The sequence below is a fragment of the Dromiciops gliroides genome, chromosome 4 (genome assembly GCF_019393635.1).
Source record: "Dromiciops gliroides isolate mDroGli1 chromosome 4, mDroGli1.pri, whole genome shotgun sequence".
NCBI lineage: Eukaryota > Metazoa > Chordata > Mammalia > Microbiotheria > Microbiotheriidae > Dromiciops > Dromiciops gliroides.
The window spans coordinates 380,956,098-380,977,403 of record NC_057864.1 but is presented as its reverse complement, the minus strand read 5'-3'; the positions used below and the strand labels follow the sequence as shown (position 1 = coordinate 380,977,403).

The 21,306-nt window shown below is 36.3% G+C and overlaps 1 protein-coding gene across 1 annotated transcript in view; it reads right to left on the bottom strand.

Moving 5' to 3' along the window:
- Positions 1-21,306, bottom strand: part of ADGRG6 (adhesion G protein-coupled receptor G6) — a 197,407-nt gene that overhangs the window by 85,861 nt on the left and 90,240 nt on the right. Inside the window, exons 3-6 of the mRNA XM_043963975.1 lie at positions 18,482-18,823; positions 13,563-14,186; positions 2,676-2,744; positions 246-326 (exon numbers count right to left, since the gene is read on the bottom strand). Of these exons, the coding sequence (XP_043819910.1) occupies positions 246-326; positions 2,676-2,744; positions 13,563-14,186; positions 18,482-18,823 (1,116 nt within the window). The remainder of the gene's footprint in view (positions 1-245; positions 327-2,675; positions 2,745-13,562; positions 14,187-18,481; positions 18,824-21,306) is intronic.

Here is a 21,306-nt window from a genome sequence, read left to right as displayed (position 1 = left end):
TATCCTTATGAGGATATATATGTAATATATACATATACGTATATGTATATAGACACATACATATATACATATACATGTATGTGTACATACATATACACATTTGCACGCACACGCATATATACAGAGAGAGATGTCTGTTTATCTTGAATATCAGGCACACTGATAAAACCCTGGAGATTTTTGCTTAGAATACAGTTGTTAATGTTTCAGAGACATTACAAAGAAAAAAGGGAACGATTTCTTACCATTCCTTTGGTTATCGACTCTATTAGTAACAGGCATGTTAGTGATGACAATGGGTGATGTAGTAGGAGAGTTTACAGTAGCTGGCAATAAAGATGAGAGAGATGTAATCTTGCAAAGGAACACAGGTCCGTTAATATGGATAAGCAACCTAGCACTCATTAATGCATGGAAACACATACATGAGCATAATGGAAGTCATCTACTGCTAGATACTAAATATCACATATTCCAAGTTGATAATGAGTAAGGAGGAGAAATAAAGTGATGGGTTTCATGTCCCCAAATGGAGTCATTCAGCATGATGCTGGGTTAAAAGCTACATAAAGGTTCCAGAAGCATTGAAGCACTGTAGAAAGATTCTGGACTGGAAGTTAAGAGATCTGAATTCTAGTCCTGGATCTATTACAAATTTGCTTTGTGAACTCTGATCACATCATTTTGCCTTTCTAGCCTTCCTTTTCTCAACTGCAAAATAAAGAGATTAGACTAGTTGATCATCAAGGTCCTTTATTGACTTTAAATACTCTAGGATTCTATGAAATTAAGTCATTCTAACTCGGCCACATTCAAACTATAGTGAAGTCTCCAAGGATTGATTCTTTCTCCTTGAAAAGAGAAAATAAAAATATTAAGAAAACCAAATCAGAAACAAATGTGAAACAAATCATTTAAAGATCCAACTAGCTTTACTAAGCACTATTCAATGGATGGTTATATAAGTGCTCTCCTTACAAAGGGCGATATTTTCAAAGCATTACATCATATCTATGCTTTTAACATTGAAATTCACAGATGAAAACCTCATGTATTGCTTTTAAAATGTTCCTTAGTATTTGGGAAGAGATACATTTTCAAAGCAGTATAGGAGAAATTTTTTCTGAACATGAAATGACTCAAAGGAATTCATGTGTGTGTGAATACACACATACATATATATGCATATACACACATATATTTACATGCATTGTGCATACATACATACACAGATACAAACTTTGCATTTAAAAAAATCATTACATGTCCATAAGTATACCAGCAGATGTGTCATAAGTCTCCCATTGACCAGAGGTTGCCTTTCCTAGAGTATGTAATAAAAGATTTCCTATCTTTCCTACTCTTAACTTCTTTTTTTTCCTTCTTTTTTTTTTTGTGGGGCAATGAGGGTTTAAGTGACTTGCCCAGGGTCACACAGCTAGTTAAGTGTCAAGTGTCTGAGGCCAGATTTGAACTCAGGTCCTTCTGAATCCAGGGCCAGTGTTTTATCCACTGCGCCACTTCTTAACTTCTTTTTAAAAGTGAATATATTAAATTGAGTCATCAGTTTAAGTGCAATGATATGATAATTCATTGTATTACTGAAATTTAGTTGGTTTCACACTTTACCAAGAAATGCAATTGACCATTATAATTTGTAATAGAGTATATATTTTTTCTTCCTCTCAGCCCCAAGGCAAATAAAAAATAATAATAAATATGGTTTAAAGAGAAAATATGTTTTTCTCCTGTGTTTAAAGAGAAAATATGTTTTTTTCTCCTTGAATTCAGTTTGTAAAAATGGCCGTAGTCATGATTCCATGTTTCAGAGAACCCAGCACTTTTTTGGGCATCTAAACCATAGAGGATATGGGTGAAAGGGGTTACCAGGATATTAGGAGCAACAAGGGGAAGAAGGTGAAATTTATGACTTTAATAATTATACTTAACTATAATTATATTAATTATATATTATTGAGTACACAGTTAGTACATAATATATAATTGATGGAATATAGAACATGATATAATTATTATTTAACATAATAATTATCTGTAATAATACTCATTATTATTGCATTAATAATAATAGCAATAATTCTGAGCAAGCCCAGAGTTATTTTGAAATCAAAGTTCCACTGTAAATGATACATGATCTGGCAGTCTCCCATTAAATTAGCAGAGAATTACATTTACTTTCAATATTTATTCTCATTTTATGAACATGAATACTTCTTTAGAACATTCTGCATCAAGATTAATACAGGACCTTTGCAATCTGCTTGAGAAGAAAATAGAAGAAGAAATGAAATCAACCCTTGTTAAACAGTCATGTAATCATTCACATTTGAAATAGTAAAAGCTTTATGGAAATCTGGTCAGAGTATGTGAATGCATTCCTTTCTTTACACCGTATGTACAGTACACCCACACATCTAAGAAGACTTCCAGAAACCATTCTATTTTTCTGGTTGCTGGCTTGCAAAATTTAGAAAGAAAGAAAGAAAGGAAGGAAGGAAGGAAGGAAGGAAGGAAGGAAGGAAGGAAGGAAGGAAGGAAGGAAGGAAGGAAGGAAGGAAGGAAGGAAGAAAATTGAAACTGAAAACCAAAACAATAAGAAAAGCAACAGAAGTTTGGAAAAAAATGAAACTACTGAACTGATGTCATATCCCTACCTTGACAAAGTGTTCCCAGGTCTGCACAGCTAGTGGGTTCTGGTGCTGGCAGTGGAACCAGGTATGAACCTTAATCAAGAGAAATAGATCATTACTTATGTTTGATTTACAATGTTTTGTTTTTTTTTAAGCACATACATATAAATAAAAGGTAACAAGGTGCAGAGTGAAAAGAGTTCCTAGAATAGGCATCAACAGAACTCATATTATTTCAAACATTAATGAAGAATCCATTATGACCTCTGGTCTCAAGGAGCTTAAAATCTAATGGGAGGAATGATGGCTCTTTGTGTTGTTCAGTTGTTTCAGTTGTATCTGACTCTCTGTGACCTTATTGGGGGTTTTCTTGGCAAAGATCCTGGAGTAGTCTGCCATTTCCTTCTCCATCTTGTTTCATAGATGAGGAAACTAAGGCAAGCAAGTTTCAGTGACTTGCTCAGGGTCATACAGCTAGTAAGTGTCTAATGATATTTCCATGCACATAATTATTGTACAAGTTTGAATATGATTATATACCTAGGGAGATTCAAACAGTGGCATGAGGGACATGTAGAAGAATCACTTCTAATGAAGATCAGGAAAGACTTCATGACAGTTGAGCTAAGACTAAAAGGAAGTATTTAATTAGGCATATATCAGGTAAGGGGAGGAGACCATTTCAGGTATTAGATAATGTCCATTGAGGTTTTTTCCTTTCATATAGAGAAATTTAGTGTTAGCAGGGACAGAAAAGTACTTTCATATAAAGAAAAAGTTATTTGACGTGATAGGTATTTGAGAGAGATTTGAGAAGTCTTGAATTTAATAATGACTTATGGAATAAATTTAACAGTTTAAACCATCTTATACAAGATGTGAGATGATGCCTTATTGGGATGTGAATAGTTTGATGGTTTAAAGGGAGCAAAAAATGAACTTTTATTTATTAAAAACTGATCATATATAAATATGTAAATATGTAGGAACTTAGATTTAAAGAGGCAGCTTATTCTTCTTTCTCAAAGAGGACCATGACTTAGAGTGAATTGGATTTAAGTGAGGGAGGGCACTGCAAAGTCACCAAATGTCACTCTCTCCTCCAGAACCATCTAGGTGCAATAGAAAGATATTTATCAGGACAACCGGAGATGGCCCTGGATGTTTTAAGACATTTGGGGTTAAGTGACTCGCCCAGGGTCACGCTAGTAAGTATCAGGCAACGTTTGAACTCAGGTCCTCCCACCTTCAGGGCCAGTACTCTCTCCACTGTATCACCTAGCTGCCCAATTTAAAGACACAGAATGAGATGGAAGAGCATTTTGAGAACTCAGAGATACAGGGCATTCTATATAACCCCTCAGTTCATTTGCATATAACTACTTTAAGACTTGAAAATGAAAATAACAACTATTTGGAGACCAAAGGATGAATAAAAAGGACTGTTTATTTCATAGGGGAAATTTGGTGAGTTGTTCTAAGTGAATAGGGTCTTACTGAGTATCACAAGGATTTGGTTTAAGCCACCAAAAGAGGGTAGTTTAGGGAGGTGCCTAGCCATTCTACAATTCGAATTGAGCCAAAATATTCCCCTGCTGAAGAACCTTCACTGACTTCCTATTGCCTTAGAATAAAATGAAAACTCCACAGCTCAGTATTTAAAGCCCTTCACAATTTGTTCCCAGCCGCCTTCTCCAGGCTTACTGTGCCTGACTCCCAGTCATACATTCTACATTCCAGTCAAACAGATCGTCTTGTTGTTCCCTAAACTTAACATTCCATATAGGGGGAGGTCTCTGACTCCTTAGTGTGACCCTGGCACCATCACAATAATGGTGATAGGAGGTAAAGGAGGATGAGACAGGTGAGGGAGACAATGTTGTAGGGAATCAATTCAGAAACTACATTTCTACTTTAACAAAATACTTAAAGCAGGAGGAAGGAAAAAGTAAGAAAGGCCAGACTTAACGTAATTTCTTTAACTAATCCCCTTAAATCATTATTTTTGAATGGTTTGACACTTTCAGTTTCAATACTGTAGATGTTAAACTATAAGATCCTAACATCACAATCTCAACTTTTAAAACAATGGAGTTGTTTAAGATTGATTAGATCCAGTGGGGTCATCCCTATTTTATTCATTATGTACCATACAGGGCACACTGCCATACATGTCTAACACATATTCTTTGGTCATCCACAGAATCAATGGTGAGTACAGGCTGAAGTCAAAAGGACACTGGGCTGGGAGTCTAGAGATCTGGGGTTGGGTCCCTGCTCTATCTCTTACTAGCCAGATGACCTTAGATGGATGACAATCTCTCTGACTCTCAGTTTCTTCACCTGTAAAATGAATACATTGTTCTACAGAAACTCTAGAATGTCTTTCAAACTCAGGCATTACACAAAGTTTCATCAACTCCAGGCTAGATTCTTTTTTTTTTTTTTGGTGAGGCAATCGGGGTTAAGTGACTTGCCCAGGGTCACACAACTTTACTTAAATGTTAAGTGTCTGAGGATGGATTTGAACTCAGGTCCTCCTGAATCAAGGGCCAGTGCTTTATCTACTGTGCCACTTAGCTGCCCCTAGAGTCTTTTTAATGATAATGATTCAGCATGGCACAGTGGAAAGAGCACTAGAGCTAGAATCAGACAACCTGGGTTCAAAACTTGGCTCTGCTACCTTTGCAGTTTTGAACAAGTCATTTCACTTCTGGCCCTCATTTTCCTCATCTACAAAATAAAGGGGGTTGACAAGATGGCCTCTGAGGTGACCTTATAATTTAATGCCAGTTAAGACAATAATGAGAAGTAATCTACCTTATTTTGTTTATGCGAAATTGTTTACATTTACCATGTGTAAACTTTGAATAAAACTATGACTTTGTGGATAAAGCACCGGCCCTGGATTCAGGAGGACCTGAGTTCAAATTCGACCTCAGACACTTTACACTTACTAGCTGTGAGACCCTGGGCAAATCACTTAACCCACATTGCCCCACAAAAACAAACAAACAAAAAACTATGACTTTGGATAAAACATTTCATCTCAGTTTCTTCATGTGTAGAATGAAGGAATTAGTCTAGATATCTCTAAGGTCCCTTCCAGTTCTAAATCAATGATCCTATGAATTCATCATTAAGTAAAATTGGCTTGCCAGAACTTTTTCATTTCTACCCTGTTCCACCTTTAGAATATTTGCACCTAAAAGGCATCCTGCCCTAAATCACTGATGAAACTAAAACCAGAGGGTGTATTTTTGTTTAATGTCAACTTTCCTTTGCTAACAGATTTACAAAACAGAAGACTATTAAGGAATTAATCAAGATAATCCTCCCTGGAGGACATCAAAACACTAGTCAATGGAAGGCTTTGAGAAACTGGCTCTTATGTGCTTGTTTCCATTAGCACCCCCAGTATTAATGTATTTTTGTCCCTTTTCTTCTGTTGATGCAATAAAGATATCTGCTTAATATGAGCTGCAACATTTGACATTTGCAAATGGATTTTCTTGAACACATTGACTTTAAGATACCAGCAGCAAAGCACTGTGTGTGTGTGTGTGTGTGTGTGTGTGTGTGTGTGTCTATCTTTTTCCCTCAAAATTAGGTAACATCAGCAACAACAACCCCTGAGCAAAAGTCTGTAATTCCTGCTACTGGGGAGGCTGAGGATGGTGGATAGATTGGCCTTAGGAGTTCTGAGCTGTGGTAGGGCTAACGATGATCAGGTATCCACACTAAGTCTGGCTTGATGTTTGTCTGGACTCTAAGAGGACCAAGACATTGGGAGGTGATGCCATGACTTGAAGTGAATTGGATTTAGTGAGAGAGGGGTGTGAAAATTCACCAACCCCACTCTCTCCTTCAGAGCCATCAGGGTCCAGTGGTAAGATATACATCCTAGGGGCAACTAGGTGGCACAGTGGATAGAGCACCGGCCCTGGAGGCAGGAGTACCTGAGTTCAAATCTGGCCTCAAACACTTGACACTTACTAGCTGTGTGACCCTGGGCAAGTCACTTAACTGTCATTGCCCTGCTCCCCCCTCCCCAAAAGTAAAACATCTGTGCTAATCAGTGATTAGATTAAACCTAGAGCTGAATGCTGCCCTTCCAGGAGATGGGAAGGGAGAGTTGGAGGGGGAGGGGGAGGGAGGGAGAAGGGGAGAGAGAGAGAGACAGAGAGACAGAGAGAAGAGGAGGGAGAGAAAGAGATATTTATTTTCATAAAAATAAGCAACTGTTCTATATAATTTATATCCTATTCAGTGGAAAAATTATCCTTGTGTGTAATTGTTGTTTAAAGGAAGACTAAACAATTCCAAAGAATAAAGTATTTTATAGAAGTAAAATAACTGCTAAAATCTCTGGGCTGTCCTGGTATTTAAAAAAATAAAAATAAAAAGCTGAACTCACTAAACCTGAATTTCTTTGGGCTTTTAGTAAAGTTGAAAAAAGAAAGGAGTTAGCATTTCTTAACTAGAGGGAAAAGTGGCCTAAGTTGGAACAGCATTATCCTGGCTCTTCTGGAGCAGTCTGGGGTCCAACAAACTAATGAAAAAAAATTATCGTGAGAAAATGTTTACACAAGTTATAGCTTCCTTCTAAAATGTCAAAAATAAACTTCTATGCTATGCAACACATAATGCAGAGCATAAAAATTACATGCAACATTTTGTTCAAAATGAAAATAGGCTTAATTTGTTCGGTCGGGCAGAGCACAAGAACACTAGACAGAGTCTGGATAAATGAGTTTATACTCTGAATCCAATAAATAAAGTCAAGTCTAGAAGCATTTCTGTGCCTCTTATTTGCCAGGCACTGTACTAAGCATTAGGGATACAAAACTAGGGAGGAAAAAAAAGAATAATACTTGCCTCCCGAGAGCTCACACCTTAAGGAGGAGGGGGAGACAACATGCAAATTTCTATATCCGAGCAAGATATATACAGAATAAATTTGAGATCATCTCAGAATGATGGTATCAGAATTAAAAGGCACCTGGAAATGCTTCTTACATAATGAAGTATTTTTAATGAGATTTGAAGGAAGCCAGGAAAACCATGATATGGAGATGATGGAAAGAATTTCAAGCAAGGGTACAGCTAGTGTGAATTAACAGAGGGGGAGATAGAGTTTTGTGCAAAGAATATCAAAAGAGTCCAGTGTCACTGGACTCTAAGTAAGTAGAGAAGAGAATGGTTTAAAAAGACTGGAAAGGTAGCAGGAGAGGCAGGTTATGAAGGATTTTGAATGCAAAACAGAGGACTTTTTATTTGCTCTTGGAGGCAACAGAGAGCCAATAGTCTATTGAGTCTGGGGAAGGGTGGTTTAGCAGCTAAGTGAAGGATGAACTAGAGTGAGAAGAGACTTGTGAGGCAGAGGGTCAGCCCCAGGATGGTGTGAGTATTAGGGAAGACAATGAAAGTAGAATTGACAGGACTCTTTGCAACATATCGGATATGGAGTGTGTGAGAGAGTGAAGAGTTGAGAATGACACTTAGGTTGAGAAGTTGGCTGAGAGGATGGTAGTGCTTTTACCATAGCAATAGAGAAATTAAAGAGGGAAGGATTTGGAGGGAATGATAATGAGTTCAGTTTGGGACATATAGTTTAAAATGTCTAGAAGATATCCAGTTCCATATGTTAAACAGGCAGCTGGATGTGTGAGATGAGGGTTCAGAAGAAAGGTTAGGACTGATGAAACATCTGAGAATCATGTGCATGGAGATGTCAACTGAATACACAAGATCACCAAGAGAAACAATGTAGGCGAAGAAGCTGAGATCAGAGTCCTAGAGGACACCCACAGGAAGCAGACATTACCTAGATGAAGACCCAGCAAAAGAGACCTAAGGACAGTCAAACGTAGAAACACAGTGTCACAGAAACTGAGAAAGAAGAGTGTGTCAAGGAGAAAGTGTTCAATGGCGTCCAATATTACAGAGAGCTCAAGAAGGATGTGGACTGAGAAAAGGAAATTTGATCTGGCAATTAAGAAAACATTGATTCAAATCCAACCTCAGACACTTGACATGTACTAGCTGTGTGACTCTGGGCAAGTCACTTAACCCTCATTGCCCTGCCAAAAAAAAAGAAAGAAAGAAAGAAAACATTGGTAACTTTGGAAAAAGCTGTTCCAGTTGAGTGATTAGAATGGAAACCATACTTTGAAGACAAGAAGAGAGTAAGAGAAAGGAAATAGAAGTACCAATTGTAGATGGTCTTCTCAAAGGAATTTAACCATGAAAGAAAGAAGAGATATGATGATAGCCAGTTGGGATGGATGGATGGATGAAAGGATGGCAAGAGAAGGTTTTCTGACTAGTAAGAGGTCATACAAACTGGGAGATTGTGAATCAGTAGTCCCTCTACCTTTCTGAGCTTTCTTCATTTATAAAATGAGAATATTAATATTTACACACTAGTTACGAAGGGCTACTGAGAGAAAAGACCCTTGTCTACCTTAAAGTCTACTATAAATGTAAGCTAGTATTGTTTTTATTTTTTATCATGTCACTATTTTCCTAATCCTCCCTTATTAGGGCAATGTCTCTAAGCTGCTCTATACTTCCTTGACTGGAATGTTTGGGTACCTTCAATATATTTCCAAACCTCCAAAGTGTTCCTTAATTAAATTAGTTTGGGCAATTCTGGTCAGAGAATGGAGTTCTGATAGAAAGGTGCAAAATTTTTAAAGGGAAAAAATCCAATAAGTCATTATAATGTTTTTATAAAAAGTAAAATAGGGTTCACATGAGTTTTCAGAATTCATTGAGACAAAATACTCCAATCTTTAAGAAAAAAACAATCTTTTTAGTAAATTATTTAAGTCAAGAATATAATGACTGATACAAATACAATCTATTAATTTTCTGATTGATGATGGACATTAGTCAGTTTAAGGACTTTAGCTAACTTATGAACTTTAGTGATGGTATATCCACAAATCTATTTCTATAATGCAGGGTATACTAAAGAAAACATGCATTTGTGTGTATTTATATACATATACGTATATATAGTGAGCACATGTACTTATATGTACATATACACAGAGTAATGTTGTAAAATGAGATTAAGCTACAGAAATTCCTGAAGAAAAATTATTTCTATCATTAGAAAGATGCAAAGAACCATACAAAGAACTAAAAATTTAGAGATTTAAAAAACAAAACTGTGAGGAAAGTTAAACTAAATAAAAATTGCAGAAAAATTCAAGAAGTCCTCAGGACTTTGTGAAAATGCATGCAGATTTTAAAATACCTGAAAATTTTTTATGTTGATCTCACTCTGGGAGACTCATCAAGTGTATCCAACGTGCCACAATTTTAATAGTAAATGTTTTGTTTTACTGTCTTACTTTTAGATTCAAAATTTATTTTAATAATTCACACTTGGAAAAATCATTATATTTTCTATTGGGAGTTGATCTTGGAATAAAAACTGCATATTTAACACACATGGCCAGTTCAATGGAATGTTTGGAATGTAATCCTATTTCTCCTTTAGTTATTGCATGATCATTAGTTTTAAGGAAATGAATTTCTATAATCAGTGAATAGCAATGCTTTGATGGGGAATGAATAGGGGGAGTAGGAAGGTTAATATACCAATAATACACAATTTCATTTATTTACTTATTGGAGTTCTGTTTAGTTAACAAGTATTGAAATAATCTCTGCTACAGGTATTTCCTGGCAGTTTATAACTGACACAGTCCTTCAACTCCCAAAGCTGATCATTAAGCAGCAGGAAATTCCCTCCCCATCATTTCTGTTTAAACATAACCCAGGCCCCAAGTAAAAGTAATGCTTCTATTAAAAGTCACTTTGAATTCAGGAAGACCATTGTAAAAGGAACAGGGATGAATTCCATTGAGCATATGAACATACATTCCCCTAGAAGAAGTCAATATTGATGTACTTAGTCATCTGCAAATTTTACTTCTATATGGAAACCATAGGGGTATGTTGACAGTTGTAAGGTTGGAGGGAGATAAGGTGTTGGGGAGATGTCTCAAGGAAGCTGCTAAATGAAACATGGAAACTCCAAACCAGATATCCTTTGGTTATTCTGCTTTGGGTTTACTGACAATACAAACTTGGTTCAATCCAATCAATAAATATTTCTTAATTATATCCAATGTTCTATGGGTTACAAATTCCAAATAAAAGGATTTCCTATTAATAGCAAGAGTTTTGCAAATGCTTCCATTCATAAAAGACAAAGTACTAATTGTCTAATGACCTGGAACATCACAGCAGTGGCTGGAAAGGAGGGGGCCTGTCAAATATTGAGAATGAGAGTTATCAGATGGACAAAGCCAAGGGGCACATTGGTAAGTCTGAGATATTAAAAGAAACCAATGAGTCCTCCTATGCACTGAGTGGATACTCTATGGAGGACTTAAGGAAAGCCATGTATGAAAATTAGAAGATGAAGAGGTTTGGGGGCAGCTAGGTGGCACAGTGTATAAAGCACTGGCCATGGATTCAGGAGGACCTGAGTTCAAATCTGGCCTCAGACACTTGATACTTACTAGCTGTGTAACCCTGGGCAAGTCACTTAACCCTCATTGCGAAGAAGAAGAAGGAGGAGGAGGAAGAAGAAGAAAGAAGAAGAATTAGATGAAGAGGTTTGATATGCAGTAGTGAAAATAATACCACAACTCCCACCAATGGACCCAAAGCATTTAGGCACAAGGATAAATAAGACATAGACCCTCTTTCACGGAGGGATTAAAGTCTAAAAGGTTGCCATGATGTGTACACAAAATTCTTGTACAAGAAAAAGTATGGTAAGTGCAAATAGAAGTGCATGGAATATGCTAGAAGAAATCTGATAAAGATCATTTTGAGCTAGGCAAAGGGTGAAGAACAAAATAAAAGAGGTTTAGGTCACTGGAAAGGACACAGGATTTGGAGTCAGAAAACAGGATCAATTCCAGGCTCTACCATTTGTTGCCTGTGTGACCTGTGGTAAGTCATTTCAGCTTTATGGGTCTCTATTTCTTCATCTGCAAAAAGAGGAATTTGGACTTAATGAGTTCTAAGATCCCTTCCAACTTAAGCTCCTATAAGGTTCTTCAGTTTGGCTTTGAAGGAACTTTAGCACTTAGATTAAATGGTGATGGTTGGGTGGGATGTTCAAAGACACAGAGATGGAAGTTGGTTTGATCTTCATAGTTACATCTACAATGAACAGTCTTATGGATGATATTGGCCCTACCTACTCATTTTGTAGTAAACAAAGGAGTGTGAGGCTGGGCCAGGAAAGGAATTCCAATTTTTAATCTGGATACTTAAAGAACAGAAGCTCTGGGCTACTAGAATTAGAAAAAGATCTGTTTAAGGGGGTCACTATGGGGAACAAAAAGCAGTCACCAAGTAGCTCATGCCCTGACCTTCAATGACTGCCAAGGAACTGGCAAAATTAGGCATCTAAACCAGAGGGCACTCAAATACAGGAAGTGCACACTGGCTTATTCACCAGGTACTTGCTTCAGTGACTCGCTCCAGAGGCTTTACTATGAGCTGAATGAACTGTGTTTAAATTTGAAGATTTAGCTTCTGATAACTTCAGGATTGGGGAGGGCTAGCTGGGGGAACACCACCCAGCCCTCAGAGCATTCTGGAGTCTCTCTGGAAGAGGGTCATAATTGACCATCTTTCCACCCACCCACCAGGAAATACCTCTGAAGTCACATCACTTAATTGCCTTCTTACCTCCTGCAGAGAAAATGTGGGCCAGACAGTCAATAAACTTAATGGGAGGGCAACCAACAGGAGCTAATCAGTTCCTCAGACTGAGAAAGTCTGGTAGAGGAAGGGACAGGAAGCTCTCACTTTCTAGGTCTCCCTGAATCAGGTCTTCACAGCGGTCTTATTTTGTTTTGCAGTGCTGTGAATTCCCTCAAGTTATACCCCTGATCTAAGATAAATGCATTACTTCACTTCAAATCTAAGCAGAAGTTATTTGGGGAGTCAAAATCCATTCCCTTCCCTTAGCGTGAATAATCAGTTGACTGTATATGTAAAGTGTTACTGATGGTGTCAACCTGATTTCATTGGTTGAGGAAACTACTGGTGAGGAAAAAATTAATCAGAACTGACAATTAGAAAGATAATAAATCCTTGCCTGTATTTTTAAAATTAATACTGTGGGAAAAGGACACTTCAGTGTTTTATTTACTTAAATAATCTGTATTCTGCTATCTGACATTGTGCTTCAAGTAAAGACTATAATGTGAAATATCAAACGTAACCAAAAAGAGATGCTATAAGAGGTCAAATTGTTAACTTTTCTTTGTTGTTATTTACAGAGCTTGGGTCCTTCTGGATCTCAAGGATTACTTGCAAAATAGTAGTTTCTATATATAAAGGCTATCAAGTGATTATCTCAGTGGCTACTGATCTTATCTATTTTTTTAGACTTAAAGTAGGTAGATTTACTTTCAAAATAACAGTTAGTTAATTAGCTTACCTCCTTTTTTACTTAAGCAATATTTTCTAGGCAAGAATAAGAGATTTTATTGCTATTTAGTACTTTCCACTGTTTTAAATATAATTATTAAGTTTCTTATTTAGATCATATGTTGACTAAAAAATAGAAGTATAAATATGTTAATGATAGATCGCTAAATATCGTGTGACACATGGGAAGTGAGGAATGATGAAACCAGAAGGCTTTGATTAAATGCTTTAAAAAAGTACAAACAAACTCCATAGCAAAAATTACATTTTGCAGAGCTAAGTAGGCAAGTTGAGAAAGAACAAATATACTTATGGAGAAAAAAAAAAACACTTTCTCTCTTTTAATGACAGACACTAATTTATTGCAGACAAACAAATTTTCTCAACAATGGGGAGGGGCTGAGGAAGGAAAGATATTTTGCTATACATACTTACCACAACTTAGGTTGTTTTCAGCTTTCAGAACTGAGGTCGGGATATTCCAAAAATCATTTTGCCAGTCGACAACGTTCCCTTTCACATTACAGCTGAGGTTGGACAGAGTTTTGGAATTCATGGTAAAATTCCAAAGACGAAAGTTGTAAATGTCCCCTTTTAAAGAGGCAATTTCATTTTGGTTGGAGCCCAGCAGCAATTTCCCATTCCCAGGAATAACCTTGCTAATCGTAGAATTGCATATAACTGTTTCATAGCTCCTTTTGAAATTCACGCTGACAGAGCCTAAAGAACTGTTCCAAGTTAGGCACAGTTGTTCAAAGTTTTCTGTGAAAATGTCTTCACTTGAATCTACCAATAACACCTTGTTTAGCAAGCATTCCACACCAGAGATAGAGAGGAAGTAGCCCCTTTTGACCTTTCCAAAGCTCAATAATGGTGTTGATAAAGCATCTGAGTAGGAGAAAGCTATCCAGTCATTGTCTTCATTGCCAATTTTCGTTGCTTCGAAGCACACAGTGAATGCACTGAGTTCTGGAATCGAGACAGTTTTTGCAACAGACACCCGGTTAGCATCTGTGGTCTGGGGAATAATGACTTTCTGATTCCTCAGGGACACAGCAACTAGGACAAAACACATCAACAACAAAAGAGAGAACCCAGAGAAGCAAGTTAGTTTTGGAACAGGGACTTACTAAAACCCTAATATATCAGATCCCCTTGCTTTTTAGATCAATTCATTTGATCCCTGCTTTCTCTCATTCTTTGCCATTCTCACCTCTTCCTTTGACCATCCCACCATTACTGCCATCTCATTGCCAATATCTCTTATGCTGGGCTTTACCATTTTTCTTCAATGATCTCTTTCTAGCATAATTTCCCCTGGATTAATCCCCTAGCCTTAAGGCTCACCTCTATCAGGCCTTTTTTTCACTAGCTATTTGCAAGCTACAGGGGTAGATGCTGAGTTATTTATAACATGAGGCAGCACAGAGAGGCCCAACAAAGGGAATCCCTACTCATTCAAAGCCTTGGCTGGATCACAATTCAAAACCCTGAAGACCATGAACAGCCAAGTCACTAACAAGCGAACAGATTTCAATATTTGATCTGTGGAAAACACCCACATGTGATCAGGGAGGCTAGAATTCTGGCCAGTTTCTATACTTGGGTATTATAAGATTCAGAAAGGGGAAAAGAGGCAACTTTACTGGCCCACAGTCACTTGTTTTAATTAGGAGGAAAAAATTTAAACAAAATTTTAATGTAATGCCTTTCTTACATCTTCCCATTGTGCCCTCTATATCATAGACATTTCCACTTCTCTTCATGCTAACATGTTCAGTTGGGAACAAATGAAGTCAGATCTCTTTCATAAAGGGAGACTAATGAAAACCAAACTAATCAAAATAGAAATAGAAATGAGAAGATAATGAATACACTGGTCTATGTGTTTCCAAATAGCATGGTCTTCAGCTATTTAAGTTTACCTCCCTCTCTCCCAGTCCTCTTCAGTATATGTGTATGTATGTATATGCATATGCATATACACACATACATACATGTATTTGTGCATGTACAGGATAGGCCAAAACTCACGGTGTTTTAATAACTTTTTGAAAATTAATGTTTCTTTATTTTTCACCATTTACAAGATTTGATTTTTCACATGTAATGTAAATTCATTTCCTAGATATATTGTATATGATGCTATGGTATTGTAAATTTAAAACAAAAAATAAAAGTTATTAAATATCAAAACCCCTTCATGACTTTTGGCCCACCCCAGGTGTATGTGTATGTATGTATGCATGTATGTATGTATGTATATAATGTGTATAATAAAATTAACCAGGTAAAATCTCAAAGGTGTCAAGCTTCAGTGGTAAAAGGGAGTTTCCTCACCCACGAGTTTCCTATATCAATGAAATCATGGATGCAGTCACTATCTCATTCTTGGCAAGGAAACAGTATGGGATTTTAGGGGAGTTGCTACTCTGATGTGTAATTTGTACAACTGTTACACTGATTTCAGAAGTATCCATTCAGTACTGAATATATGTTTGAGATGAATGCCAATTTTCCAGTATCTATTATACTTACCAAGTTATGGATATCACATCTTAGGAAGGATATAGATAAATTGTACAGGGCCCAGATAAGGGTAATCAGTAATATGAACAATCTTGACACGGGCTTGAGGGGGTGTTTGTGTGAGTGTGTTTGTGTGTGACAGCTATCTTATCATCTAGAACAACTACCTACCTATAGCTCACTGGATAATGTCTCAGTTGATGAAGTTGAATGTTATCATTGAAACTACAGCTTCTCAACCCACCTAACTGTTCTATCCTATATTACTCCATCTTTTCCACAAGAAAAGCTTGAGAGAATTTGCCTATCTTTTTATAAAATCAAAATAGGAGTTATTATAAATTGCACTGGAGAGATGGTAAGAAAAATAAAGATATAAAGGCCATATCAAGTAATTTTTTCTCTCCTCACCAAATTTTCAACTGTTTCCCATTCAAATACCTCTGGGGAGTTCTGGCTCTCTCAAGAAGGGCTGAGAGGGAACAAAAAAAATATGAAAGGAAGCCTCTGAATGAAAGCATGAAGAGCAAAAGGACCAGAAAAAGGACCTTTCTGAAGGACCAGAAAAGGAAGACAATGTTTCAAATCTGTTTTTCTACACCTGCCTGAGCAATAGACCCAATACAAACTAAGGGTCAACTAGAAATCCTGGAAGGTTTCAAAAAAGAATTCACGAGATTATTGCATTTGAGTAGATCAAGGATAGCTTCTACATGTATTCAACAACTGAATAGAAGCCATTTCTATTTTTGGAAAACTCTAATTATCAGGAAGTTCTTCCTCATATTAAGCTGAAATTTTTTTTGGTCACTTCCACCTGTCCTTAGATATATCCTCTAGAGTCAGACAGAAAAACCCCCAAAACACTATAATTCCTTTTCTACAGTCTGTCCCTGAAGACTAAAGAGGTGAACTGACTTGGCCAAAGCTACAGAGGTAGTAATAAGTTATCAAATCAATGTTAGGTTTTCAGATTCTGAATCTTTCTCTCCTTAGATTTCAATCCAATTTGGTGCAGATAATTAAATTGTAGACAATCAAAATTTACTTGGATTGGGCTAGGGTTCATAACAATAATTTTTAACAGAGGCATTTGCATTGGGATAAGTAAAAATAAGCATCTTCCATCTAGCATTTTGTCTAGCATCCTCTGAATATTTTCCTTCTTCTAAAACATTATCTTTTTAATGTTGTTTTATTTATTGGCTCACTTCGATGCTAGAACAACTGCCATTACAATTCGAAGTTCAAAAATGGAGGATGGGATTATCAACCTTGGGAAGTTAGGTGGCACACTGGATAAAGCACCAGCCTTGGATTGAGGAGAACCTGAGTTCAAATCCGGCCTCAGACACTAGACACTTACTAACTGTGTAATCATGGGCAAATCACTTAACCCTCATTGCCCCGCAAAAAAAAAATAAATAAAATAAAATAAAAATAAAACTTTGCCATTTAAATAGCAACAAAGTCAAGTTTTCTTTCTAATAAGGGATGGATGAGAAGGCTGGAAATTCTGAAGAATAAATCTGTCATACATATGTTGTAAAGGGCTGAGAACAGCATCAGTGGCCCCTGAGGTCGGTAGGAGAGATAAATGAAAGCAAAGAGTTGAGTTTCTAACTGCTATCCTAACATGGCCTCCTTGCAGTTTTTCATTGGCATAAGCATATGTTTTTTCTTAAGGTAGGCATAAAACTGCATAAAATTAAAGGGTCTAGGAGTTGAAAACAGGGCTTTCTTCCTTCCATGTTTATTAAGACACTCCCAGCTGCAAAGAAGAAAATCAACTCCATTTCATTTTCAAGAAACTAGGATCACAGTTTAAAATATACTTTGAGGGCATGTCACCATATTAGATATGAGTAATTTTCAAGAAGCCACATATGTGCTTTGGTAAATAAAATAGCATACCATACTGAAGACATCGCCTCCCTTGAGAATTTGAGGTATTTTGCTCTGATTATGTGAGGTTCATCATGAAATTATTTCAAAAGTTGTTGATGATTTTTTTTCTTTCTCTAAAGCCAAAAGTCTCAAAAGATTCTTATATTTAGAAGCCATAATACTTACTTTAATCTATAGATTATTATGATACTTTGTAATTCTTTTTGGAACAGAAAATAATTTAATCTTTTTTTTTAATTGGACTTGTGATTTTACCGATGACTAAAAGAAAATTTCCTCTACCAGTCCAGATCAGCATCGGTCCTGTTATTTATCATCTCAGAGAATTACCTGAGGTATTGCGAGATTAAGTAATTTGCCCAGGATTACTCAGAAAGTACATGTTCAATTACCCAAATTGAATTCTAAGAAGTAGGAGGACTGTGGAGGTCAGGGCACTAACAGGACCTATTAGCTGAATATAAAAGTTGTTGTTTTATACTGACTTACTTATCAAAATCAGCATGCTCACATTTCTATACTTGTACCCTAGTATAAATCTTGAAAGAGCAGCATTCCAAAAATCAAAAAGTAATCCACAAGTGTGAGTGTTTTAAATTGACTGCTGAGTTAATGTTATAATTACAAAGACCTAATTACTAACAGAGAACATATCTTGCCTGTATTCCAAATAGTCTTTATGTCTTCTACATCTAAACAATCTAAAGTAATACAATCCTACTGTATCCAAATCCTGGAAACAAACATATAATATCTATATGTTGTGTACTTTTAACACATACTTGCCCTGAAAGTCAAATTCAAATCATACACTTACACATAAAAGAGCTTAAGTCTGTCTTTGGGTTCTGTTGTCTGTTTAATATAACACATGTTAAATAAAAGCAGAAGCCTGGCACTTCTTTCAGTTTACATACCCCTGATGTAGCTGGCATTGAAGCCTTTCTTCTGGATGCTAAAGTCACTTGAAAAGGACACATGCATCTCATTCGCACTTGAGTTAAATGATAAACCTTTGGCAGTTGCTCCACAAAATTTAGTCTGGCTTTCTCCATTGTCAAGGGATAATGAATCATAAATGCAGTTGGGAGCTTCTTCAATATCAAAATCGTTAAATGTTATCTGAATGATGTATCCAGTTGGAGCTCGGAGTGTCCACATGCAAACCTGGCTGTTTGGGTATTCGTTGGGATAGCATGGAGAGGTGAAAATCCCAGAAGGATTGGAGAGCGTCACCCTGCAGTTGGCACAGCCCCAAACTGGTGGACAAACAAATACAAGAATGTCAAGGGTGGGAAGCAGCAATAGAGTACAGAGGCAATGTCTAACACATCAAGAGTATTCAAATATAGGTTATGAATACATAGAGTTGTGTTTATGATTGAATAAATAATATGAACACATAATAGAGAAAAATATATACAAACAAGTTGCCAGAAAAATAAAGGAGTACAATATTTGATTATTATAATAACAGTTTATATTTATATAGCTTTTTAAGGTTCGCAAAATAGTTTACATGGATTATCTCAATTGATCCTTAAAGACATCTTGTGAGAAACATGCTATTATTGTCCCCATTTTACAGATGAGGAAACTGAGGCTCAGATAGATGAAATTATCCAGGGTCACCCCAGCTAGTAAGAGTCTGAAGTAAAAGTTCAAATCTAGCACTTAATATGTTGTGCTCCCAATCTGTCACAAATATTAAAAAGAAGCTGGGGAATAGAGAAAGCATCCAGAGATTAAACCCATACTTTGTCTTAAGGTGCTGGAAAAAGAAATGGTTCTTTCTTTCTTTCTTTCTTTCTTTCTTTCTTTCTTTCTTTCTTTCTTTCTTTCTTTCTTTCTTTCTTTCTTTCTCTTTCTTTCTTTCTTTCTTTCTTTCTTTCTTTCTTTCTTTCTTTCTTTCTTTCTTTCTTTCTTTCTTTCTTTCTTCCTTCCTTCCTTCCTTCCTTCCTTCCTTCCTTCCTTCCTTCCTTCCTTCCTTCCTTCCTTCCTTCCTTCCTTCCTTCCTTCCTTCCTCCTTCCCTCCCTCCCTCCCTCCCTTTCTTTCTTTTCCTTGGACTACACCTGTCTTTTTATAAGTCCGGAAAGTTTCTGGTGAGGAATTTCTATTAGTATAAATTTGCACCTTCTCTGTACTATATAGACAGAGTTACAAGGGGCACTGAAAAGTTAAGTGAATCACTCGGGATCACACAACCAGTATGAGTCAAGGGATTCCTGGCTTCCAAGCCAGCAGTTATATATTTGCTATGCTATGCTGCTTTTCATCCTTCATACAGATGTCATATTAATCCTTCAATATATGTCTGATAACATCACTCCCTTTTTTTCAAAACCTTTAAGTGTCTCCTTATTACCTATTGGATGGCCAAGTGTGAAGTAGGAAGCATTTTTGTATTTTAGTTGAAATTTATAAGCATATAATAAGCAATTTCACATACATCTTGTAGCCTTTGTCAGTATTCCTAAGATTTCAAGATATTGTTTTTTTTCATTAAAGTAACTTGATAGGAGGAATATAATTTGAGCTACTTTCAAAATTTTGTAACTTTATTAAAATAAATACATAATTTAGTTTTATGAAGTTAACTCCACAAAAAATTTCTCAGCTTGGTATTCAAGCCCCTTGCATTTTGGCTTCAGGGTATGTTTGCTGCTTTATCTTGTCCTATTTCCTTTGTGGAAACTGTTCCCCAATCTCAAACTCGGCTCCATTAATTCTTGCAGGCCATTCCCCCAAACCTACAGTGTTTTCGCTCTACCTTTCTCTTTATTTAACTCTTCTTTTTTTTTTTTAAGGATCAACTATGGTCCCACTTTTTCTGTGAGATCTTCCCAAATCTCCTCCTTCTAAATTTTTTCTTCTACCATGTTTCTAGACTTCATGCATCACATTCTATTCTAGACCATACTTACTTCCTTTTAAATATATCTTATCACTTGTTCTAAAGAGTATGCACTCCTGGAGGAAGGGACTCCCCAGCTATTTGCACCCTCCTTCATGAAATGATCTTGCATTCATTGTATATGAGATAGATAGATACACACATATACACACATACATATATACACAAATGTGTGTATAGATAGATACTTGTATATATGTTCATATTGTTTTCCCCATTAGAATGGAAGTACTTTGAAGCCAAGGACCCTTTTATTTTGGTCTTTGTAGCCTCCAGAATGTAATACAATAGCTGGCACACAGTAAGCACTTAATAAATGCTTATTAATTTATTAGCTTTGTCATTTTCTCACCTTTATCCCCTTAGCACTTAAGTGAATTACTATGTGCATATTATACACTGAATAACTGTTTGCTCAAGTGAATCCACTCACATATATTAATTTGTTTTGCCCACAATGGGCAATAAATAAATACTGTCCATCATTAAGCTACTCTAAAGACAAAAGCATTTCCTTGAAAGAAAGTACATAAATTTAAACTGTTACGTTAAGAACATATTATTTAAGGAAATTGCTAATTCAGTTAAATAACTGGTGTTGAGTTAGCATAGCTTTCAAAGATGACTACTTCTTCCTCAGACGTAGCTATCTTGTGAATGTTGGAAAATCTGTTTCAAAATGTCCTCAAAGCTACATACACACAGATGTATGCATGTATGTATTTTTATATGTGATTATACATATATATATATGGGGTTTATACATGTGGTTTATGAAAACGTTTTCAGTGACTACACCAACACAAAAAATTCCTTCTCCAAAATGT